This window comes from Hyaena hyaena, unplaced genomic scaffold, assembly GCF_003009895.1.
Source record: "Hyaena hyaena isolate Hyena2069 unplaced genomic scaffold, ASM300989v1 scaffold_4, whole genome shotgun sequence".
NCBI lineage: Eukaryota > Metazoa > Chordata > Mammalia > Carnivora > Hyaenidae > Hyaena > Hyaena hyaena.
Window position 1 is genome coordinate 3,962,989 of NW_024080636.1, and position 25,633 is coordinate 3,988,621.

The 25,633-nt window shown below is 47.6% G+C and overlaps 1 protein-coding gene across 6 annotated transcripts in view; it reads right to left on the bottom strand.

Annotated features, from left to right (window-relative positions):
- Positions 1–25,633, bottom strand: part of EFCAB6 (EF-hand calcium binding domain 6) — a 239,900-nt gene that overhangs the window by 86,104 nt on the left and 128,163 nt on the right. For all 6 annotated transcript variants that reach the window (XM_039236383.1, XM_039236388.1, XM_039236406.1 and 3 more), the window contains 3 exons: positions 22,417–22,590; positions 20,646–20,814; positions 1,614–1,728 (listed from right to left, as the gene is read on the bottom strand). In XM_039236383.1, the coding sequence (XP_039092314.1) occupies positions 1,614–1,728; positions 20,646–20,814; positions 22,417–22,590 (458 nt within the window). The remainder of the gene's footprint in view (positions 1–1,613; positions 1,729–20,645; positions 20,815–22,416; positions 22,591–25,633) is intronic.

A 25,633-nucleotide genomic window follows, 5' to 3' on the forward strand; every position in this document is an offset into this window, starting at 1 on the left:
CATTTCCATCAGGCTGGGACAACTGAAGTGTGGCCTTGCTTAAAGCCAGGCTGTAAACCTGGGGCTCGGTTGTGGATGTGGTTCTCTGCACGTGCTACGCCCATCCGCTGATGAGGTCTGCAGACAGAGGGTGGGCGGAGTCTGCGGGACAGAGGGTGGGCAGAGCACCTAGAGCTCGTATGGTCCAGTCTTGAACCTGGCTTCCACCTCGCCTCCCCCTGGGCCTGGAGCGGCCTCCCTCAGCCTCACTACACCTGGCAGGAAACACTTCCTCTGCTGCTGACCTCGCCCTCCGCCACGCCCACCCCCGCCAGCATCTGGCTCTGCGGGGAGACAGGCAGTGGTGACAGATGCCGGTGGGGGGTGGGGGAGGAGGAAAGTGGGAGGAAGGAACAGGGGCAGGGAGGAAGCCAAGAGCAGTCCGTGACTACTGAGTCACATTCCCACCCAGCAACTGACTCACTGCTCTGAGACCTCGGGCAAGTGCCTGCCTCACCCTGCACCCCAATTTCCTCACCTGAAAAGGAAGTTCACCTGGCATACTGGGGGCACTAAAAAAGTGTGAGTTCCTTTTCCTTCTTTTTATCTTCCTTTAAACATGTCAAAACATTTACCCAAAGGGGTCAAAATATTAAATTCTATGGCTTCTCAAATTGCCGGTTTCTCATGTGACCTCTGTCCCCTCGGACGGGACTGCTAACTGATAGTGTACATGGCCAGATGGTTGACCTCATCTTCCTGGCGAGGAGTCCGGCGGCCAGTCTCTCTCGGGGACACCCCCGCACCACCCTGTCACCTCCCAGGCCCGACGCGGGTAAGAGGACAAAATGCAAACAGGCGTCCGGGTTCTGCCCTGTCCAGCCTGCGCTACATCTGCACCCAAAAAGGCAGTATATTCTGTCACCGTATTTGTGGGATTCCTGTGGCCTTTCCAGAGGGCTTCTCTGTCCAGGTAAACTTTGGCAGGAGGGGATGCGAGGGGCAGGATGACACAGCTGCCCGTCACCTCTCTGCCAGGTGTGTGGACCGGGCAGCAGAATCTCGGCAGAGGCCACACAGGAGGACCCAGCCTCCCAGCCTGACTGCTGTGCACAGGACGGGTCTCCTGGCAACTGCTCGCGGCAGGGACAGGGGAGGGGACGTGGCCCAGTGATCTGGGCACGTCCTGCACCCTCTCAGGATCTCTGTGTCAGGGTCTCTGTGGCATCAGCTACCGACAGGAAGGAGGAACGCTCCCCGTGCTGATGCCCGGGTGCCACTAATTACAGAGAGGCAGCATCTATTTTTAGGAGGAAAATCTTAAAGGACATGAAGCGTGATTGAAGAGCATAGGCTTCAGAGAAAATTTTAGAAACCATTTGTGCTCTAAGTTTGTCCAAGGCTCTGTGAGGCAAAATTCTGCACTCACAGTTTGGTTTAGTGCAAAGCAAAAGGCCGAAACACAGTCAGATAAAATTAAACAGAAATGTGTGTTTCCAGTCTTAGAACACACACTGTTTCACATCTCGGCTCACACGACTCCACCCCAGCAGCCCCGCGGCCCTGCTCGGCTCGACGCCATCGCTGCCGGTGGGAAACGCCTCCCGGCAGGGCCCCTGCTGGCGATCAGCTACCTTCAAATCCTGCTGCAAAATCCAGGTAACTCATCCCTTCTTTCTTATATCCTAGTTTTGCAGTGAGCAGAGCATACTGGTCATTGTCCATGGGCATTCCACTCTTTTCCAGTACCTGGCAAGGAAGAAAGCGAGGAGAGGCGGTTAGGTGGTCCCGACCGAACCCCTCCAGACCCGCAGCGGGCTCAGCACCATGGCCTCCGTGCCCCGGCCTCTGATTGTTATGTGTCTGTCTCCACCCACAGGCTCCCTGCGGGCGGGGCCAGGTATCCTGGCTCCCTGGCCCAGTGCAAGATTTGTTTGTTGAACAAGTGAGTGAACAAAGGAGTAAGCGCACTCCCAGCCCTGGGCCCAGTGGGCATGGCCCCGGAGCGCTGCAGTCAGCACTGCAGACCTCTCCAAAGGCCATGCTGTCCAAGATATCCAAACTCGCATCTGCTGTGACTGCGGTGGTTTCGGGTCTCATTAGTTAGATTTATATTCACATATAACTTAGGAAACAGGAACAAAATAAAGGTGGCTGCATTCTGTGGAGAAACCTGAAGGAGGAAAGGAATAGGGGATGGGATGAAGCAGTACTCCTCCTCCTCACCATCACCACCATCACCATCATCACCATCACCATCATCATCAGTATCATTGTCAATATCACCACCATCATCACCATCGCCACCACCACCATCACCATCATCACCATCACCATAATCATCACTGTTACCACCACCATCATCAATATCACCACCATCACCATCGCCACCATCACCACCATCACCATCGTCATCATGCTTATTGCCTGCTACATGCCAGGACTGTGCTGAGGTCTTTACAGATACAGAAATTTCTGCCCCGGCCTCTTCAGACTGGAGCGGCAGAACGTAAACCCACTTGGCTGCAGCAGGGTATCTACAACGTGTGCGTAGTGCTTGGTTCCTTCTGTTTGGGTGCCGTCCTTCTTGGTGTGTGGGGCTGGGACCCAGGGAGCTGGCACTTTCGCCTTGTTCTTATTCTCACTATCAACGTCAGTAATGAACGGGATGTGACCGTGGCTCGCTGTACCTGTACCAGCCCAGTTGGTCCGGCCATGGCCTTGGCTCAGCTTGTGTGTGTGAGTTAAAGTAAACAAGCCACAGGCTGTATCTGGTGCAGGATTGGAAGCGGAGCGAAAAGGGAAGGGAATGCAGGTGTTGTGGTATTGTCTGCAGGGGCTCAGTGGAGAGCAGCGCTGGATGCCAAGACTGTCCCCGAAGGCCTGCCTGGGGACCTGGGCAGGCAGCGCTGGCTGGGAATTCTGACAGCTCTGCGCCGTCTGCACAAGCGCCCTGTCCCAGCTCCATGGGGGAGCCCGGCCCAGCGCGGGACGGCACGAGTGTTTCGATGGAAAGCTGCGGCCCACGCAGAAGCACCCGAGCGGCTGGGGGACTCTGAGATGGATAGATTGGTTGCTTTCTTTGAAAAATAACTTTATATTTTGAAAACAATTACACATGAATTATTCATTGCAAATTCCTCCTGCTCAGTCCTTTCATAAAAACATATGTAGCGGATAGTAAGGAAATGTCTGTAGGCAAATGTTTCGCAGCCTGGAGGCTTGTGAGGCACCGGGAGGCTGGGCACGCCTCCGGCAGCCTGTCCAGGGGTTGCAGGCGTGCCATCCCCTACGGGCACGGGGCATCACAGAAGACGCAAAGCCCAGAGGGTGTGATCACTGGAAGAGGCACTCAGCGCTTTACAAACATGCATGTCTGTAGAGCCTCCCTTTGCTCACTCTCATTTCTGGGATGAAGGCAGCAGCAAGTCAGCTGCATTTATCCTGACCCTTGGAGGCAATTTACCATACAGCATAAGCCCAAACTGCAGCCTCTATGAAGCAGATTTCAAAACGCTTAACTATTCAAGCCAAGTCCTTTGGTCTTTTCTAGGAGGCATTTCCTGAAGTGAGTTCTTCAAAAAGGGACAAGCCACGGGCTGGCACATTCTGATTCATAGAAGGGGTTGTCACTTCTGCTGCCCCTGGGATGTTCCTTAGATCACAGCCACATGAGGCTGCACCGTTCCATGGGAACGGTAAGGATGGGTGTTCCCGGCAAGTGCCCATGAGAAGCCGGGTGAGTGACTTGGTCTCTCCAAGTCCGGCCACTGCAGAGCATCTGGGGACATAGCAGCCACCAGTCTCTCTGTGAGTAACGCTTGCTGTGGCTCCCTGCACCCTCTTCTTGGTGGTTGCTCTGGGGACTATGATACATACCCTCAACTTTTCACAGTCTATTTGGAGCTCATAGCAAACCACCTCACCTAAAATGAAGAACTCTTGCAACCAGATAGGCGCCCCCCCCGTCCCCATCCTCTGAGCTACAGGTCTACATATATTATCAACCCAAGATAATGTTACAATGTTTGCTTTCAGCACTCAGGTCCATTTTGTTTTTAATTAGGAAAAAAGCAGGCTTCTATATTTCATCAGCTATGAACCATTTCCAACATTCCTTATTCCTTCCTGGCAATCGGGGCTCCACCTCGTATCAAACTCCTTCAGCCTGAAGGGCTTCGTTCAGCATTTCTTACAGCCAGGATCTGCCTGCAGTGAATCACCATAGTGGGGAGCGGCTCAGAGAAAAGCCCCTGGCATGAGCGCATGCTGGTGGTAGCTGTTCCAGAGATAGCAGCTCAGGCAGGCGAGCATCTGGAACAGACTGGGCTCTGACAGTCTGACAACAAGGGCCAGAGCTGGCCTTACAACCCTACATGTGTCTCCCTGACTCCAGGTAGTAATGGAAGCGTCACAGTCGTCATCGAGAAAGAGAATCTGACTGAAGATCTACTAGGTGCTGGCCACTGTTCCAAGTGACTTTCGCACGTTGTCTTCTTTAAACTGCACAGGGCTCCATCTCACAAATGAGGAGGTTGAAGCTTGGGAAGAAGGCTCAATAAGCCATCTGTTTCCTGAAAAGACACAGCTACAAGCGACAGAGCAAAGGTGTGACCCGACACCTCTGGATGGCACTGCCTTGCGAATCAGCACCGGGAGAGCCTGGACAGCGTCGGCTTCGGCCTGGTCTTTTATAGATGGGGAGACAGGAGCCCAGGGATACGTGCGGGGGGTGGGGGAGAGATAGTGTGCAGACGCTCCAGTAACTCCACTGGGGATTACTGCCCAGTGACAACCACCCAGTGCTGGCGATTGAGTCTGGATTCACAGTTGAGGCTTCTGGCTCTATAATTAATGAGCAATGGTGGTTTCTGCTGCGCAGCCACATGCTGGGAAGTGTGTCACTCCCCGTTCAAATGACACAGCTTGGGCAGTCTATAGAGGACAGCACTGGGGCTGGATTTGAGTGTCCCCCAGCTTTGATGCAGTACCTGTTTGGAACAGGGTAGGGACAGGGACTCTGTGCCAGCTTCTGCATGACAGACTGTCCAAAGCCCATAGCTGACAAAAAAACAAGCATTTATTCTCACACTTGTGGATCTACAGGTCAAGTGCAGTTTGGCGGATGTAAGATGGATTTGATTCAGGCTGTGGGTCGACTGGCTTGGCATCAGGCTGTAGGTTGGGTTTTGACCTGTTCCATGTGCATTCACTCTGCGGATGAAACTGAAGGGACAACAGCCGCCCTGGGCAGGCCCTTTGACTGGTAGATTGCGGGAGCCCAAGTCCAAGCAGAAGCACACAGCAGATCTAAGGCTCTGGCTCAGGTCACATCAGCTGCACCCCAGGTCAAAGAAAGCCACACGATCAAGCCCAACATCCCTGGGTAAGGGAAGCGTCCCCTGAGATGGTGAACAACAGAGGAGCTGGGGTGAAGAGAGGGTAATGACAGGTGCACAAGCTCTGAGGGCCTTTCCATCTCTTTACATCTATGAAATTCTATAAATTTGGTGGCAATGCCATGACCACCAGAAACATGCCATGATCACAATCTGACCACATCCCTGGTCGAGAAATTTCTAGTCCATAGGCTAGATGTGTCTGGTCCACTTGATCTAATTCTACCCAATCCTTTAGTGATGGGACTGCACCACTTTTTCAAAAACAATCCTTCCTCCAACCTAGTGCCCATCAGTGGACCTTCAAGACAGAGCAACGGTTTGTCGACAGGGACGCCGAGTTATAAAACAGTGGCTTTTCTTTTCTCTTTTGCTGCAGGCATGATGATCATAATGATGATTTGGTTCAGATTTTTTTAGAATGTATCATCCCCATAGAATCCAATAAGACTAAAACTGTGTCCCAATGGCTCAGAAGGACAAAATGCTGAACTAAAACGAAACTTCGAAAACTGTGAAATGAAACAGCCTCAGTTTGAGAATAAAAGATAAAGTGATCTGATCGGTTTTCAACGTCGAGGGGAATTCCAGGCGTAACAAGTAAATCAACCAGACATCTACTTCTAGAGGGAAATATCCAGAACCTGGCTCAGTTTTGGACACATGTAAAATTTTAGTGTGTTCTGTGAGCGGATGAGTAAAAGACTAAAGATAAGAGCAGACAAGCCCCTCCTCTTCCAGAGGAGGCTGTTCTCAGGCCCCAGGGCCTGATCTTTTATCCAAAGGTGGAGTCAAGCTGCGAGGCCCAGAGCTGAGGGCCCAGTCAACTGCAGGGAGCAGAGCTGACCCTCAATGGCCACATCCTTTAGGCAACGACAGGCTCACTGTTCTCCCCTTTTATATGTCCTGTTATGTTCTCTCTCCATGATTCCAAAGCAGATACATTTCTAACATATAAATTGAATGTAAGTCCAATTGTGATCATAATAATGCATTTGGGGGATAAATGGATAAAATTTATATGGAAAATATAAACATAGCCTCAGAATAGCCCAGAAAATATAAAAAGGAAGAAAAAGGAGGGAAAATCAGTTTCACTAAAATTTAAAAAAACCCATATTGCATTCCTACAGAAGAGATGTATAGAGCAGTGTCACAAAACAGAAATTTCCAGACTTAGACGCTAGTATAATGAGAATTTCACAAGTGACAATCCAGTGGGAAAATACAGAAGAGCCCCCATCTTACATCACATACAAAAATTAATTCCATGTAGATCAAGCATTTCATTAAAAAATAAAATGTAAAAATTCTTGTAAGAAAGTCTAGGAGATTATCTATAAAATATGGGAGGGGAATCTGGGGGCTAGAGGTATAACAACTTACTAACCAGGACTACAAACCCAGAATTTATTTTTAAAAAAAGAAAAAAAGAAAGACAGGAAGGAAGACAAATACATTTGGTCATACAAAACTTAAAACATTTTAATGGCAAAAGATATAATAAAACAAAAAAAAAGATAGATTTTGAAAATATATTTGTAGTGCGGAGGACAAAGCATTGATCAATTAATAAATTCACCAGATTCTTTTGGACACTTACAGGCCAGGGCCTACTGAAGGGACTAGGGATACAAGAGTGAACCCAAGGGCCAGGCCCTATTGAAAGGGTTTACATGTTGTCTTGAGTTGAATTATGTCCCCCCAAAAGATATGTTGAGGTCTTTAAAAATTGTTTTTAATTTTTTTTGGGAGAGAGAGAGAGAAAAGGAGAGACAGAGACAGAGTGTGAGCAGGGGAGGGTCAGAGAGAGAGGGAGACATAGAATCTGAAACAGGCTCCAGGCTCTGAGCTGTCAGCACAGAGTCCATCGTGGGGTTCGAACTCACAAACCGCGAGATCATGACGTGAGCAGAAGTTGGACGCCTCGAGATGAATTCACGTCTTAACCGAGGTTCTCATGAATGTGACCTTGAATGGAAACAGGGTCTTTGCAGGTGTGTTCAAGCTGTGATGAGGTCATGCTGGACTGGGGTGAGGCCCCAAACCAATGAATATATTCCTTATAAGAGGGAAATCTGGACACAGACACACAGAGAGGAAACAGCATGGAGAGACACAGAGACACAAAGGGAAGCAGTCAGATAATGGAGTAATGGCAGCTTGAGAGCCAAGGACTGCCAGCACCCATCAGGAGCTGGAATAGTCAAAGAAGGGAAGGATCTTCCTCTACGGCCATCGGAGGGAGCAGGACTCTGTGGACTCCTCGATTTCCGACATCCAGCTTCCAGGAGTATTCCCTGTGAAAGAAGCCATTTCTGTTGTGTTTAGCCATCTAGTTTGTGGTAATGTGTCACAAATCTCTAGGAAACGAATACACATATATGTGCTCATTTATTCTAATAACAATCCTATGATGTAGCTACTCCTATGATTTTCATTTTAGGGGTAAGGAAACTGAGGCATAAAGAAGTTTGCCCAAGGTCACACAGGTATTTTTTAAAAGAATTTTCCACTTTAAAGGTTTATTTATTTTGAGGGGGGAGGGACAGAGAAAAGGAGAGAGAGAATTGCAAGCAGGCTCTGCACTGTCAGCAGGGAGCCCGACTTGGGTCTTGATCTAGATGACCTGAGCTGAAATCAAGAGTTGGACGCTTAATTGACCGAGCCGCCCTGGCGCCCGGGTCACACAGACATTACATGACAGTTGTGGTTCAGCTCTGGCAGCCTGGCTCCAGAGTCTACATTTTAAACCACGATACTATAATGCTTTTCAAAACTGACTGGGTGCATTCAAAAAATATCTACTGAGCACTTTTGGGCTGGGCCCTGTTTTAGATGCTGGGGATGGAGAATGAAGAAGACACAGACAATTGCCCTTGCCAAGAGCCCACTTTTCTGTGCGGGAGATGGGCTGGCAGCAGGCAGTGCCCTAGGAGAGAGCCGGGCTTAAGCGGTCAAATGGGAAAGTGTCAGAGAAGAGCAGTAGGAGCTGGGAGGGCAGGGGCTGGGGTCTAATTAAGGGAGATACAGGGGCACCTGGGGGGCTCAGTACACTAAGCATCTGACTCTGCTCTCAGCTCAGGTCATGATCTCACAGTTTGTGAGTTCAAGCCCCACATCGGGCTCTGCACTGACAGTGTGGAGCCTGCTTGGGATTCTGTCTCTCCCTCTCTCTGCCCCTCCCCCACTTGCACTCTCTCTCTCAAAATAAATAAGTAAACTTAAAAAAAGAGAGAATATATATAGAGCCTTGCAGAGGAGAGAGTCTCAGGGGTGAGAATCCAGAGAATGGGGTGCAAACTGGAAACCCAAAGCATCTTATAAACACAGGATAAATAATGATATCTATAATAAACATCTCTCAAACATTGATAAGAGGGCAAAGGATGTAAACAGGCAACTCACAGGAGAACAAATCCTAATATCAAGAAAATCATACATCTACTAGGAGTCAGGGAAATAAATACAAATTAAAGTTAAACTGAGCTATTACTTTAAAGCTATCAGACCAGCAAAAATTTTAAAGAGCTATAATTCCTATTGCTAACAGGGGCTGGAAAAAAATATACTCTCATACATAGCTCTTAGAAATAGGAAATGCCATGGTGTGGCTTTAGAAAACAGACAACGTGTGTGTGTGTGTGTGTGTGTGTGTGTGTGTGTGTGTGTTAGATCAAGCAGTCTTACTCCTGGGAATCCATTCCACAGAAATAAAAACATCAGTATTAAAAACACATAAAGAGAGATAGTTTAAAGAGATTTTAGAAAGGAAAAGAGAAGTGAATACCCATCAGAAAGGGAATAGTTGATGTTCGGTGTGTTGGAACACCTTGTAGAAGGTTAATACTTCCATTGAGGACAAACAGAAAAGCCAGATAAAATAAAGCAACATCTCTTTGAAGTACATAGAGCTGTGGAGGCAGCCAGGACTCCAAGGGACAACAGTCTGAGAGGAGGGGCCCCTCAGTCACACGTTCTGGGAGCAGGCAAGAGGCTCAGGGCTGGGTGGAGCTGTATCACTCCCAGAAGGTGGAGAAGCAAACAGAGCTTGTGATGAGCTCATGGGACCTGACACCAAAACCGGAGCCTTGAATAGATTCCTTGTGAGAAGGGGAGGAGAGAGCTGAGCCCAGCACTGCCGGCCCTCCCTTAAAGCTGTTGGCTGAAGTTCAGAAGTCATGTGGGGCAGAAAACTACGTATCAAGGTAGAAAGCTTCTGAAAGGCAGATGGGGTGTTTTACTTGTCACGTTGTGGTCCTGACGAACAAAAGTTAACGTTCAGGATTTCTGAGGAGTAAGGGCTCAGAGCATAACTCAGATTCTGGGTTATACACTTTGGAGGCTATACCCTACGATTAGGAGTTAAAAAAAAAAATCAAATGGAGCCTTCAATCCAGCCTCAAATCAACTCAGTCCTTAACTAGATTAAGGTCATCAATTTCCATTCTGTCTAGCAATGGAAAAGGTAATACTATCTAGAGCCTCTCAATTTTCTTAACACAATATCTGACATTTAATAAAAATCTGGCATGCCCAGAGACAGAGCCATGTGACCCAAAATCAAGGGGGGAGAAAAGACAATAGAAAAACATCCATAGGTGACCCAGATCCTGAGTTAGCAGGGAAATAAAAGGATCTTTTTTTTAAAATTTTTAATGTTTATTTATTTTTGAGAGAGAAAGAGAGACAGAGAGAGACAGAGTATGAGCAAGGGAGGGGCAGAGAGAGAGGGAGACACAGAATCCAAAGCAGGCTCGAGGCTCCGAGCTGTCAGCACAGAGCTGGATGCAGGGCTTGAACTCATGAGCTGTGAGATCATGACCTGAGTGTAGGTCAGGTGCTCAACCGGCTGAGCCACTCAGGCACCCCTAAAAAGATCTTTAAATAACTATAATATGTTCAAGAAAATACAGGTATATGTTGAGACAACAGAAGAAAAGACACAAATATGGAATATATTAAAAATAACCAAATGGAAATCCCACAACTGAAAAAATACTAAAGTTAGGAGCCATATGAATAAAATTAAGCACAGATTAGAAAAAGCAGAACACAGGATTAATGAATTGGAAGACAGTGGAAAATTCTGAGACTGAAGCCCTGAAAGAAAAATAGTGGAAAACACATAAAAGAGTGAGACACAAGTGAGATATTGTGAAAGGGTCTAACATCCATAATTGGAGTCTAAGAAGGACAGAGAAAACTGGCATAAGTAGCAGGAAAAGAAATAACGGCTGGGAATTTTCCACAATTTATTTATTAAACACAACCGCCTACAGATTCAAGAAGACCTGCAAACTCCAGCAGAATGCATTCAATGAAAGTAACACCTTGACACATCAAGAAAACTGCTAAAACCCAAAGACCAAAAGAAAAATCCTAAACGCGGCTAGAGAAAGAAAAAGACACATTGCATTCAAATGTGCAGCAGTAAGACTGATGTTTGATTTATCAACACAACTGATAGAAGGCAGAAGACAATGGAATGATATCTTAAACGTGCCAGGAGAGAAGAATTGCCAACCTAAAATGCTACTATACCCAGCTAAAATATCTTTGAAAAGTTAGAGTGGACTTCTGCTTCCAGGTTTAGCATGTGAAGAGTGTGGAAGTCATCACTTCCATTGTGACAACAAGAAAAAGGCCAAACATAGTAAAAATCAGTGACTTAGAGCCATCAGAGAAATCTGACATCTGGAGAGACAGGTGAGCACACACAATCCCAGCCGAGATCAGCTAACCCAGAGCTGAAGCCACTGTAGCCACAAACTGGTAGAAACACTTAGGTGGTAATTTTGACAACCTGCTGCAGGCTAAGTGAGGATTAGCTTGAAACTGAGAAACTTCTGGGGGGAGGGGTCCAATCTTTGTTGGGGGGGCACACTTTCATGGATTTTACTACCAGGAATTCTTCCAGGTTCTCAAGGTGTACCTTCCAAGAAAAGAAATCCCCATTCTGTGTCAGGTAAATTAAATCCAAAGGAAGTAAAAATAAGTAAACTCAGTAAAAAAAAAGAAATGAGAGATAAGAGCAGAAATGAATGAAATAGAATATAGGCAAATAGAGAACATCAGTGAAAATGCAACTTGTTTTATAAAAACGATCAATCATTAAACAATAAACTTCCAGCTAAACTATTCGAGAAACAAAGAAAAGATTAAAAAATTATCAATATCAGGAGTAGAAAAGGAAATCCCATAAAGATCATACAGACATTCAATGGATAATGAAGCATGAATCCATACTGATAGAAATAAGTGAATAAATTAATACATGGGACAGAAGATACAAATCTCCCATGCGGAATTCCAAATAATTTATGTAGATGTTCTGCCCTTAAAGAGATGGAGCATAATAATTCCCCACTCCTTCACCGGGGGCTGTGCATAGTGACTTTTCCCCGACAAGTGCAGTATGGAAAGAGAGAGAAAAAAGAGTAACTTTACAGAGAAGACTGACAGACACCTCAGCCAGGTGATCAAGGTCAATATCAATCATGCGATCGATCGATCAGTCATGTTGATGGCATGACCACTTTACCTCTGTGGTCTTCTTTCCAAAAACATTACCCCACTCTAATCAGGAGAGAACTATCACACAAATCCCAAAAGAGAAACATTCTCAAAATATCTGGCCAGTAATCTCAAAACTGTCAAGGTCATCAACAACATGGTAAGTCTGAGAAAGAAACTGTCACAGCCAAGAGGAGCTAAGGAGATGTGACAACGAACTGTAATGTGGGATCCTGGAGGGGTCTGGGCCAGGAGGACCTGAGGTAACAACTAAGGAAAACAGGCTAAACCATGGAAACTCAGAGTTAGCTGCCGGCACACTCATCATTAGCAGGAGGACAAAAAGGAGGTCTTTAGGCAGAATAAAAATGAGTGCAGGTGCAATCACAAAAATATCAGCTGGAAGAACAAGAGCAAGGCTAGGCACATAGACGGGGCGCCCAGGGGGCTCAGTCGGTGGAGTGTCCGACTTCAGCTCAGGTCAAGATCTCATGGTCTGTGAGTTCGAGCCCCATGTCCGGCTCTGTGCTGACAGCTTGGAGCCTGGAGCCTGCTTTGGTTCTGTATGTCTCTTTCTCTGCCCCTCCCCTGCTCACTCTGTCTCTTTCTCAAAAATAAATAAAAACATTAAAAATATCTTTAAAAAGACATGAAAAGTAGATACATATGACAGCTTATTTATAATAAATAATGATAATGATAATATTGTCTTGCAGGATTTAACTTAGATGTAAAACTTAAATGTGTGACAGCATCTCACAAAAAATAGGGGTAACTGAAATTAAAGCATTTTCTTAAGTTTATTTATTTAGTTTGAGAGACACAGAGACATCATGATAGGGGAGGGGTAGAGAGAGAGGGAGAGAATCCCAAGCAGGCTCTGCCCTGCCAGCATGGAGCCAGATGTAGGGCTCGAACTCATGAAGCCATGACATCATGACCTGAGCTGAAGCCAAGAGCCAGATGCTTCACTAACTGGGCCACAGAGGGGGAAGTGGATGAATAGAAATAGTTGAATACTCTTAAAAAAATGCAAGAAGCTCCATGAGACAGTTAGGTCAAATAGAAAAAAAAAACCACACGTTTTAAATATACCGTTGAAAGGAGAAATCACAAGGGAAACTATAACGTATTTTAAACTGAATGACAATGAATGACATACCCAAACTTGTGGATGTAGCTAAGCCTGTACCTAGAGGGCAATGTGTAGCCAACAATTGATACACAAGAGAAATAAAGGCTAAAAAGCAACGATTTTACACTCTGTCTCAGGAAACGAGAAAAAGAAAAGCAAATTATCCCAATCAAGTAGAGGGAAAAAAAAATCAATGACCGTTATAACAGCAGAAATAAACAAATATAAAACAAACATAAAAGAAAAGAATAACAATATGAGGTTGTTACTTTGGACAGACTTCAACCACTTCAGGGCAGTGGGGAGCAATTCCCAGTGGGCTAACATTCCCGATGGAACCAACTGGAAGCACCCAAGGAACTACAAGGTACCACAAAGGCATCGGAGGGCCGAGGAGGCCACGAGGTCTGAAGGGGCTGAAGTTCCAAGGCGAGAAGGACCCTTCAAAGGTGAACTCGGCTCTGTGATTGCAGTTTCCGTGGGAAGAGCTGCTGATTCTGGGAGGGGCGCTGAGGCTGGGAAACGGCGTGGGGCCAGGAAGGGGACCCCTCTGCAGAGCCTCCGCTATGTTGGCGGCTCTGGAGCTGCAAAAGCCAGGCACCCTGACCTGGTTCCCTTTCCAGACTAGCGCCCACCTCTGGAGCTGCACACAAGCCCCCGCACTGCGGTACTTCGGAGTCCGAGGCCTACAGGCCCTGAGAACAAAGGCAAAAACGGAGGCCCAGGAGGCACAGTCTGTTGACACCTGGTGTCTGCAATGGCTCCTGCTCTGGAAGATTCCGCCAATTTGGGCACAGCCAGATGCTGAGAGAATCCAGCTCTGGCCTCTGGCAAGGAGTTACTGCCAGAGGATGGAGAAATAGACTTTTGCTGATGGTGTGCTGGGCGTGGTGAGCATGTGAGGGACTCTGAACACACAGCCGGTCACCTTGGGTGACCTTACAACACGGGCACCACTGGGAATCTGCTTGGACCAAAGCTAAAGAGCTAAGTCTACTCATCCTGCCCCTGCCCCTGGTCCTCTGGAACACGCCACTTCCTCTGCTCCTCCCCAAGTGTTGTCACCGGAGTCCTGAGCGCCCCTCCCCCAACGAGGACAGAAAGCCTGTGCTTTAAGTGCCACAGATGGAGCATCAAGAACGCCTCTCTGTACCCCCAACAGTCAAACTGCAATGTGATCTCAAAAGCAGCAAAACCCTTAAAAGGGCAAATGTGGGGAGATGACCCCATATAGATCTGCTCTCGGGGTCGCTGACTCTGTGCAGGTGTATCTGTGTCTCTTAGAGTTTCAGTTTGCCTTGTTGTAAAAATTTTAAAACCGAAATACTGATCAACATACAATATCCTAGTAGTTTTAGGTAAACGTCATGGTGACTCGATGTTTTATACATTACGAAATGATCCCCGTGAAAAGTTTAGTTACCACCTGTCAGCATACGAAGTTATTACAATATTATCAACTATTATTAACTGTATTCTACTCCCTATGCTGTACAGTACATCCCCGTGACTTCTGTGTTTTATAACTGGACGTCTGGAGCTCATAATCCCCTCCACCTATGTCACCAGGCCTTCCCACCTCTGGAAACTGACACTTTCCAGTATCTATGAGTCTCTTCCTTTCTTTTGTTCGTTCACTTGTTTTGTTTGTTAGATTCCACATGTAAGTGAAATCCTATGGTATTTGCCTTTGTCTGACTTATTTCACTGAGTGTAATGCCCTCGGGATACATCCATGCTGTCGAAAATGGCAAGAATTCATTCCATGTCTGTCCCCATTATTGTTCCCTTATTTTTGATTTTTGCCCTGGCAAAACTGACCATAATACACGATCAAGAGTTTTCAAATGTCTGTTTTATTTACCAGAGCTGTATGCTCCCGATGGAAGGTTCAAAACCAGATGAAGGAAAATATTTAATACTCAACTTACAAACAAATCGACTTCTCAAGTCGCCATCCTCATTTAGTTTGCTCATCCACATCCGAGGCCTCCGCGAGGCTCGATGGTGTTTGTGGAGCTTGGTTTATATTCAGGTCCCTGACCCCCAAATGGGAAAGGCTGCATGATTAGGAAGTGATGGTTCGGGGTGGGAAGGGGCCGGTTCCTGGACTCGGGAGTCTGGCCCGTGCCCCAAGGGTGTGGGGCGCTCTGCTGGAAGGAGGAAGAAAAGCTCCCCTCCTCCTAAGGAAGGCAGGGGAGAGGTGAGGAGCCATGGGCCCCGAGAATCTGGGGCGCTGGGGTGGGCTGTTACAGGCTCTCGCTTTGCTAACACAGGTCTCGGGGGCTCTGCTGCACTATGTCGTCTCCAGAGGCCTCTGCTGGGACTCCAGGGATGGGGCCACAGAGAACAATGAACCAAACAACAACGGTGTATTTACTGTGGATGAGGAATAACAATTTCCCACCAGGAACAGCCAGTTACAGGGAACTGTCATTGTAACTGCCCTCAAACTCCTGATGAAGGGAATAGCTCAGTTAGTCTGATTACGCAGTTAGACTAATCTTGACTTATGTGTCCTTGGATGGTTTGTCATTTTATATTCCCCATGGGTCACTGGCCCCAAGCAATGAAACCTCTGGCTTCTCCACGGCCCAGTGTGGTTCAGCCCCATACCAAGTGTGAGCAGGCACCCTCAAAATGCTTACTGAGAGAAAGGACGGCAGAGACTGTTATGTCTGCCTGCCTGATGTATATCTCTCCTTCTCCCTTAGGAACAGAACCTTGCTTTTTCTGAAGGTAGTTATGTGCCTAGCAAAAAAATTGCACATGTCTCTTTATGAATCCTCTGTATAACACAGCCTGGTCCATAAGATGAAGCTGCTGAAAGAAGCTTTCAAGAAAGCGCTTTGGGGAAAAAAAAAAAAAAAAAAAAGACTTGTCTGGCTCAAGTCTTTTGCCCTCACCTGCCCCTTCTTTATGGCTGAAAGGCGTGTGTGATGGCTGGTGCCCCGGCAGCTGTGTTATCATGCACGGGTAGGAGGCGGAAAGAGGAGAAAGCTAGAAGTGACCTGGGTCTGGACCCCTTGTTATGAGGCAGAAAAGTAACCACCTCTCTTACATAGGATGTGGTTTAGGGGGTTTTCTGTTAAGTCAGCATGTGAAGGAGAGGGCGAGAAGAAAAGAAAAGCACCTAGAGAAGGAATATAAAGGTTCTAGATCACCCTGCAGTTCAACACCCGTCTTCCTGCATCAGTGCCGCTGGTTCTTAACTTGTCCTCTAAATAAAACTATATGTCACGAAGTATGCGAAAGTCACGGGCCGTGCGGTGCAGCAACCAGAGGAAGCAATGATCGGGGACAGGGGCATCTCCTGGGAGAAAGGGGTGTCTTTAGGGTTGTGGTGAGACATGGTTTAATGTCGGATGCAACGTGCCCAGACTGGGTCTAGTGGTGTTCCAGAAGGAACAGTCCCCCCACCGTCCGCAGTGGGAATGACTCACTTAACCACAGAAAGCACCCTGAGTTCGTTAAGACTCCCAGTACTGTCACCAGTCACCGCACTCTCCAGAAACTCTATCTTTTATAGTCAAGAGAGAAAACAGAGGAGAAGACCAGCTATTCGTTAACAAATAAATCATATTGTAGACAAAATCTTCCTGACTGTGGTGGTGAAACCGGAAACCGTGTTCCCAGCAATGATATCACAGGGGCGCCCTGGATTTGGTGATCCCCAAGTCCCCACCCGGCTCGAGATTCTATTACACCTCTCCCTCGTTGAACCCGTATGGCCGGCAACCTTCTGCTCCCCTGCCACAGGTGAGGCAATGGCTGATGAGAATAAATAATTAGCGCTTCTCACTTAGAGGACAAGGTATTTGGGCAAATGGCTAAGCACTGCCTACGTTCAAATCAGGAACAACCACATGTATGTATAATTTGTCAGGCAGGTGCACGTGACTGGAGCCTCACTCCCAATTCCTCTGGGATGAAACTCGGCAACCACTGCAGCAAACTAATTGGTGTGGTTACAGATTTGGGGAGAAAGGAGGGCAAGAACATTGCATATCCATGACCAATATGATAGGAAGAAGTTAAAGAACACTGTTGTTAAAATTAATGTTCTGCTTACAAAATTCTGAGGCCAGATACAATCCAGCAAACCCATCTTACACCCAGCTAGGCCACATTACACTCAGCAAACCCATCTCACACCCAGCAAACCCATCTCACACTCAGGTAGCCCATCTTATACCCAGCAAACCCATCTCACACCCAGCTAGCCCATCTTACACCCAGCAAACTCACATTAAACCCAGCTAGCCCATCTGATACCCAGCAAACCCATCTCACACCCAGCTAGCCCATCTTACACCCAGCAAACTCACATTAAACCCAGGTAGCCCATCTTACACCCATCAGGGGTCTGAGGCTGACAGAGACCGATGTGGATTCCAATCCAGGTGCCTGAACGGCTTACCAACTGAACAACACTGAGCCACTGTCCTAACTCCTGAGCTCGGTCCCCTCACTTGTGAATGTGCCCAGTGTAATGTATGCACCACAGGGCTGCTGTGAGTCTTAGAAACATGATATGCGATGCAACTTCCAGAACGCAGGCACACCGGAGGGGCCGGATCACTGGTGGCTGTAGTGATAACCATGCCCCGCACTGTCACTATTCCAGGGAAGGCCATCATTGTCACTGCAGCTATTACTGCTGTTACTACAATTACACACTTGTTATTGTCATTTATCCTTAAAGGTCTCAGAGGAGTAGGTTTCAAAGGCTTCCTTGCCACTGAAGTTCGACACTCCCAAACCTTTCACATCTCGATGCCCTGCATTATGTCTAACCTAAATTGTTTCTTTCTGTAGCGTACGACCATGACTTCTCCAGCTCTGACCTCACAGGTAGGAGAAGCACCTTGATCTAGAAACAAGCTCTTCAATAAACTATGAAGTTTATATTTACATAATGCTTTGAAGTCAGCTTTTGAAGTTCAAACCTAGGTCCCTAGTGGACTGTTTAAAATCACCCCATGGCTGTTGATCTTTGGGCTAAAAGGTTGGTCAACGACAGGATGTTTCCCAAAGGTTAAACCCCACAAGTCACCAGGGGGGAATTCGGCCAATAATTTGCCTAATCGGGTTCACGGCGAGTTGGTCGTTAAAACAGCCATCAACTCTCCTCCCTGCATGCTGGCCCTGCCCTCCTGTGGTCTCTCCTTCCCTGTCCCCTCGCTGCAGGTGCATCTTCAGGAAGCAGGGAAGTCTCGGGGGAGCCGGGAGACCCTAGAGGGAGAGGGAGAGGCACTCAGGCACCTCCAGGAAGCGAGCAGCAGAGTAAGTGTCCTGGCAGGTGCCCCTCAAGGTCAGCAAGAATGCAGGGAAACCCCGGGGGCAGAGGAGGGAGCTTGGGGGGCTTGGGCCTCACCATGGGCGGTGTGGGAACCAGCCTCACGCCTAGGGATCCTGATGGGCTTCTGAAACACCTGCCCCCCTCAGTCCGCAAGCGGCCCCCGCTCTGGGCCCCCAGGGACTCTAGTCCCTCTTCAAGCTCATCCACTCGTTCAGTAAATGCTGGGCCCTGCTTCATGCCAAGCATCTGGGATGCATCACTGTCCAAAGACATAAAGTTGTCCACCTTTGGAGCATATGCTTTAATGGAGGAAATCGAGCAAACAGCAGAGCGAAGGAATGAACGAAAAGATCCTAAGCCCAGTCTGCACGGCAGCAGACGGTGACACCAGAGAAGAAAAATGGGGGAAAGGAGATCAAGGTGGGAGAGCAGGTTATATTTGCCATAGGAATGTCAGTGTCGCCTCAGGGGACGAAGGCTTGGAGGAGGCGAGGGGGACAGTCTTGCAGCTGTAAGAGGGACACCCTCCAGGCGGAGGGGACAGCCAGTGCCTAGGCAGAGCCATCTGCTGGGCAATGCAGGAGCCTCTAGGCCCTGCGAGGACTCCGGTTTGTATCCGAGAAGAGGTGGGGACCCACGGGCGCGTTCTGAGCAGGAGTGGCCCCTTCTGACGGACTGGTTGGAGTGCGGCCCTGACCGCTGGGCTGTGAGCACACAAAGCCTGTTGCCTCTGTTGACGCACCGGGTGTGGGTGTGCGAGAAAGAGGAGAGTCAAGGAAGACCCCAGACTGGAGCCCCCAGCAACCGGAAGAGGCCGCCCTTGGTGAGGACACCGGCATCTCTGGACAGCCGTGCGCAGAAGGCCAGCAGGCAGGCGGGGAGCAGAGACTGAGGCTCAGGAGGGTGCTCCGGGGTGTGAACGGAGATGCCCGCAATGGGGTCGCTGGCTTAGCGATGGCGCAGAGGCCTTAGGATGGGAGGCGTACTGCTGGGCTTCCTGGCCGCCTCACGCGAGCAGGGCAAAGAGCTGTGCGGGGAGCCTGCGCTCTGGGCAGGGCTCCCTGCTCTGCCGCCACCACTGCCCTTCTCTAAGGTACCCACTGTCCCTCTGAAAAGTCAGCGGCAGCCTGGTGGGTTCTTGGTCTCCTGTGAGCCTGTGAACTGACTCCATAATCGAAAGCATCGAGTACTACGATCATTCAGGGCTGTGGGGCTCGAGGGGTCAGGACTGTGCCAGGGGACTTGGGGACCAAAGAGTCTGGCACAAGGTGCCCTGGGAGCATCAGGCAAGTCACACCCACGTTCCACCATCCACCCTGCTCACCGGCGTTCTCAATGGCTCATCATAGCCACCCAGTCCCCCCAGACCGGAGATTGAGGAGCCGCTCTTCACCTATCACCCTTTCCTCCCAAATATTTCCTGAGTCTGTCCCCATCATCATGCCTCGTGACTGCACATCTTCCAGTCTGGGGTGGAGTGGGGTAGGGGGGACAGGTCTAGGCTGTTGCAGTAGACACCCACCCCAGCCCCGTGCGGACGGCCCGGCTCCCTCCTCCATCCAGCCTCAGTGACGCTGTCAGCTCAGAGAAAATACGTACCGAGCCTCTTACAGCGCCTGGCATGGGGGCAGGTGCTGGATAAATAATAGCTTCTAATATTGCCTTCTTCTAAATACGTCCACACAGACACTGCTACATATTAACTGCAGTGCTTTCCTTAAAAATAGCTGAAGATGATTAGCTGGAAGGGTCGTAACAGGAATTTTAAGCAATCATTGAAATTAATTCCTGAGAAGCCTATGCAGAACCCTTCACGCTGAGTCCTTTCTGGCAGAACCTTCCAGCTCCCATAAGCGCGTACAAATCAACACTCTGAGCTTCCCAGTTTTTACTGCCAGATTTTTTTTTTCACGTGCTCGAGGAACAAACCCCAGCTCTGTGACCACAGCGTCACCGGATTCCTCGCTGGCAGGGAAGGGGCCTGAGAGGCTCTTGCCCCCAGCCCCCTTCAACAATACTCCGCAGCCGGCCAAACCACACTTCGGTGAATACTTTGTCTCAAAAGTTTAAATATCGAAAAACTGGCCACATCCATAGTATCCTCTGAAGGAAGTTGCCAAAGACATTTTCAGCCAAAAGAATCCCTTTACATTGTTGAACGATGCCTGGAAATAGATGTGCTTTGCCGGTAAGAAAATAAACCCTCACCGAAAATGTAATGCCTACCCTTTAGAGACGGTTAGTGCAACGAAACAACAGAATCTCTCCAGGAACGAAAGAAAACTCAGAAACACAGCGAACCCGGTTCTCCTACCTTCTTGAAGTCATGCGCATTAATTTTGCCAGCAGGCTCCTTGCTGAATTCAAGAAATATTTTTAGGAATGCTGGGTCTTGCTGCTGTATACGTCTTTTGAGTTTTTCAATCACTTCATCCTTAGTCATTTTCTTGGTCAGGGTGCTTTTGTCCCCAGTGGGCTTCATTCTAAAATCACAATCGGGAATTTAGCGGAGAGCTTCCTACAGACCTCACCCAATTTCGGCTCAACCCAGGGCAACAAGGAGGTCTACCAGTCCTTTCTCACAAACAAGGAACCAGTGCCCAGGTGGATGGAGTGGTTTGAGAACTTCTTACCCGCCCATGGCTTGTGGGTCCCAGAGAGGCCCGCAGCACCGTGTCAGGTGAAAACTCTTCCTGTGTGGTGAGTATCTGGCCACAAGCCACAGCTGGGAGCTCCAGGGAGGTGGAAACTGCCATCCCTGTGCTAAGGCTCTCAACTGTGCCGTGGGCTGGTTTATAAATAGGGCATGTGACGGGCCGACATGGTGGCGAAAAGTAAATATTTGTGTGAAGTGGGAAAGTGAAAAGTCAGAGCACTTTACAAGGCTTTAAATTAAATAGGCCACTTAGAGGTAACCAGGTCCAAAAAGTCATCAAACAGCCATAGGAAGGAAGAGAAGTTCGCAATTATTCCAAGTTGATTTATACAGTCAGCTGGATTTATAAAATCTATACATTTATAAAATGTGGTGTGCTATGTGGGAGAGATGTGATCAGGGATAAGGATTTCTTGGGCTCTTCAGAAAAGTCTCTAGGACCCCACTGGTGTGGGGGGAGGGGAAGAGCCGAGCGACAGTCATGGAGAAAGGACTTCTCCTCTCCTGCTGCTTCCTTCCATCAGCTCTAAAGAGCTCTCCAGGAATGCCCACATTTTATAAAACACATAATTGCCATTACTCCTTCCATTGGTATTAGGAGGCAGACATACCTCATCATAGAATATTTAACCTTTCTCTTAAAATACCATCCTTCTGCCCATTTAAAAAGCTACCACTGAAATGCCCAGATATTCTAATTTCATTAGCGCAGCATTAAAATACTCCCACGGCTCTGTACTTAAGAACTTTTTAAAGGGAAATGACAGAGTGAGGTCTGCTGAATAGGTCTACATTTCAACTTTCCTTGTGGATTTATTATAAGCTATGAACCAGCAAGTGAAAATAATATCGTTCCATTAGGCTAAACCTATATTTTTCAAAATGAGGAAGGGCTAGAATATTCATCAGTCCAATGTTTAATAGATATGCTAAGCGTGTTTTATTGTTACAATTCAATTTGGGGATCATTTGAATAATTCTATCATTCATGTCAGAAATGTTAACTGGTTTAATGGGTATATTTTACCATAAATATTAAACAGTGGTAAGAAGTCTAAGGTTCTGGAAAAGAACAAATGAGAACGCAGGCATGTAATGGTTGAGTGGCAGACAGGTACTCTGGGAGCTGAAGGTCCTGGGTTCTTGACCCAGGATGGCCACTAAGTTTGTGAATTACCTGAGGCCAGGCCCCGGACCTTGAAGACCTGAGTGCTTTCGTTTTCAGAATGAAGAGGTCAACCCAATAATCTCTAAGATCTCTGCTTGCTCTCTACTCCCCTGACCCAATTCGCTGTGTGTATGGTTTGTCATTTTTCTCATTTCAATAATAAAATATTAAAACATGCATTTAGTCAATGAATATTTACTAACCACCTACCCTACAGCAGACACTGGTTTTGATACGTGCTTTCATTTTGTTTTTCTTTACCTGTCGGGAAGGTCCGGCTGCTGCTGTTTCTCTTTATGAGAATGTTCACTTAACGCTTGATCCTTTGGAACAAGCACTGGAGAGCTGGTGGGTGGGCCACAAATTCCAATGCATGCCAAAAGTTTCTTGTAAAGGATTCTTCCTGAAGTGTTATCCTGAAACTTACTGCAGAGTCTGAATTTTAAAAATAATTAGGACACACCTATCAGGATGGCTGAAATGGAAAGGACTGAACCTATCAAGTGCTGACAAGGATGGGAGTACCTACGGCTGGTGAGGGACGGGCAACCATTCTGGAAGACACCTGGAATACACACCTGAAATATGCACCTGGAATACACACCTGAAATATGCACCTGGAATACACACCTGAAATATGCACCTGGAATACACACCTGAAATATGCACCTGGAATACACACTTGAAATATACACCTACAATACACACTTTGAATGGACACCTTGAACAGTCACCTTGAACACACACCTTGAACACATACCTTGAATACCCACCTTGAACGCACACTTTGAACACACACCTGGAACAGACACCTTGAATATATACCTTGAACATACACCTTGAACACATACCTTGAATACACATCTTGCATACACACCTTGGATATACACCTTGAACACACACCTTGCATACACACCTTGCATATATATATCTTGAAGACACACCTTGAATGCACACCTTGAATACACACCTTGCATATAAACCAGGAGTAGATACCTTGAACACACACCTTAAATCCACACCTTGCATACACACCTTGAATATACAGTCACCCAGAGGAACCAGCGCTTCTGCCCTTGGGCATCTACCCAAGAGAAATAAAGATGTAGGTCTATACAAAGACTTATACAATCTATTCAGCTTTATTTGTAGCAAATAAAACACTCAACACTGAGTGGCCCCGCAGGCTGTGGGAAGGAATGGAACACTGCTTGGTGACGAAAAGAAACCAGCTGTGCATACACGTAACAACGTGACTGAATCTCAAAATCATTATGCTCGGGGAACAGAGCCTGATGAAAAGAAGAATAACTGCATGCTTTCATTTGTACACAAGCCTAGAAAATTCGAAGTCATGTGCAGTGACAGAGCGGGGACCAGTGGTTGCTAGGGCTGTAGAGGAGAGGACCTGCAGAGGGCACGGGGAAGTTTTGCTGGGGAGGGGGTGGTGGGATTGTTTGCTATCTTGACTGATGGCTTGTGATGGCTTCATGGATGTATACACATGTCGGGGGTCCTCAAACGGTACCAGTTACATTATGTGCAGTTTAGAGATTGTAGAGGATGCTGTGGTAAAGATATAACAAATATAAAAAGAACAAATTTTTCAAATCGCAAGTTCTGGAATCGCGGAAGCACCTATATTGCAATTTTGGCACAGGCAAATATTTTAGAAAACTGTAGGAACCCACCAATAGGGCAAGAACTACTTCCCCCCCCCCAACATTTTATTGGCTAATATTTTTCTAATCCCATAAAAATTGTGTATGCTCATTGTGGCAAACCTGGTAAAGCCTGGGGACCAAAATAATATTCCACATGTTTGTTAAAATACAGAAGGCAACAGGACGCAGTGGCTCTGGGTGCGGGCCCTGGAATCTGCCTCCTGGGGCTTGAATATCAGCCCTGGACTTAACAGCTCCATGACTGAAGGTGGTGTGCACAAGGTGCGGTCTGCAGGCACTTCCAGGGGCCCCAGGGGACCCGGACCATTTTCATATGAATACTACCCCGCACCTCTTGTGCACAGTGGGTTTATCAAAGGCCATAAGACATGTGACAAACAAAGGAATGCGTGCTCAGGTGGGTTGTGTCCTCTAACGTCTTCGAAGGCTGTACAAATGTTTTGGGTATAAATGAGGAGCCATAGGGAGTTTTCAGAGGTTAGCTTAGTTTCTTGACAGCCCTTTGCTAGCTAGTTACTAGCTACCTTGGGTTACACCTGCTCTAATTTCTGTCACCTAATCATCATCCAATATGTCATTATTTTGAAGCCCCCATGTTTCCCTGAGCCTACAGGGAAACGCAACGGGGTCATACACATTGATTTTCTGCAGTAATATTTTCCAAGTGTCTCCATTTGAATTTCTAATACAGTAATACTGAGAGATCTATTCCATATAACAAAACCTCTGAGGTCCTCAAGAACTTTTAAGCCTATGAAAGGGTAGAGAACCGCCGACCTGGGGCACGACACTTTTCCTAGCCTCGGTTTCCTCGTCTATAAAATGCACCTATCCCAGAGGGTTACTATAAAACTAAGTAACACGATCTGCAGAAGGCTCCTAGCACTACGTGTACCTGTGCATGCGCTCAATAAACTGCCGCTGTAATAACGGCATCGCGATTATCATGATGATGCTTTATACACAGTCCAGCACACAGCACGAGCTCTGAGGCCATCCTTGGTTCCGGAAGCTCTAGCCATTGATATAACCACTTTGAGAAATATTTATGCTGCCAGGTAATGACACGCATCACAGCTACAACTGTGAACGGACTAAGCAAACCCCACCTCATGGAGCCCAGAGGCCAGGAAAGTCCACATTTGGAACCGCGGAAACAGGCCATCTAGAGGCCTGGCCGTGAGAGAGAGCGGCATGTTGTCAGGGAACAGAAAGCAGTTCAGTCTGGGCCGAGTGGAGAAGCGGCAGTGGAAACAGCGCAAGTAAGTATTTCTTGGGCTCAGCGCTGGATGGGGCTCTACATCTAGGATCGCCTTTGACCCTCACCACGTTCTCTTAAGCAGTGTTTGAGCAAGGACATCCAGGCTCAGAGTGGTTAAGGAACATGCCCAAGTGCACAGCTGGTTCAGGGCTGAGTTGGGATGTGAACCCAGTCAGTCTGGCCGCAGAGCCCAAGCTCTGGGGGGGTTTGGGGGGTGGTGACCATCACAAGGGGTCTGGGAAGTCATTCTTAAAATTGTCTGAAGGGGCACCTGGGTGGCTCAGTCAGTTAAGCATCCAACTTCAGCTCAGGTCATGATCTCATGGTTCTTGGGTTTGGGCCCCTCATCGTGCTCTGTGCTGACAGCTCAGAGCCTGGAGCTGCTTCGGATTCTGTGTCTCCCTCTCTCTCTGCCCCTCCCTCCCTCAGTCTCTCTCTGTCTCTCAAATAATGAATAAAAATGTTTAAAATTTTTTTTAAAAGCATCTGGATGTTTTTCTAACAGCAACAGGACACACGTGTTTTAAGTGGG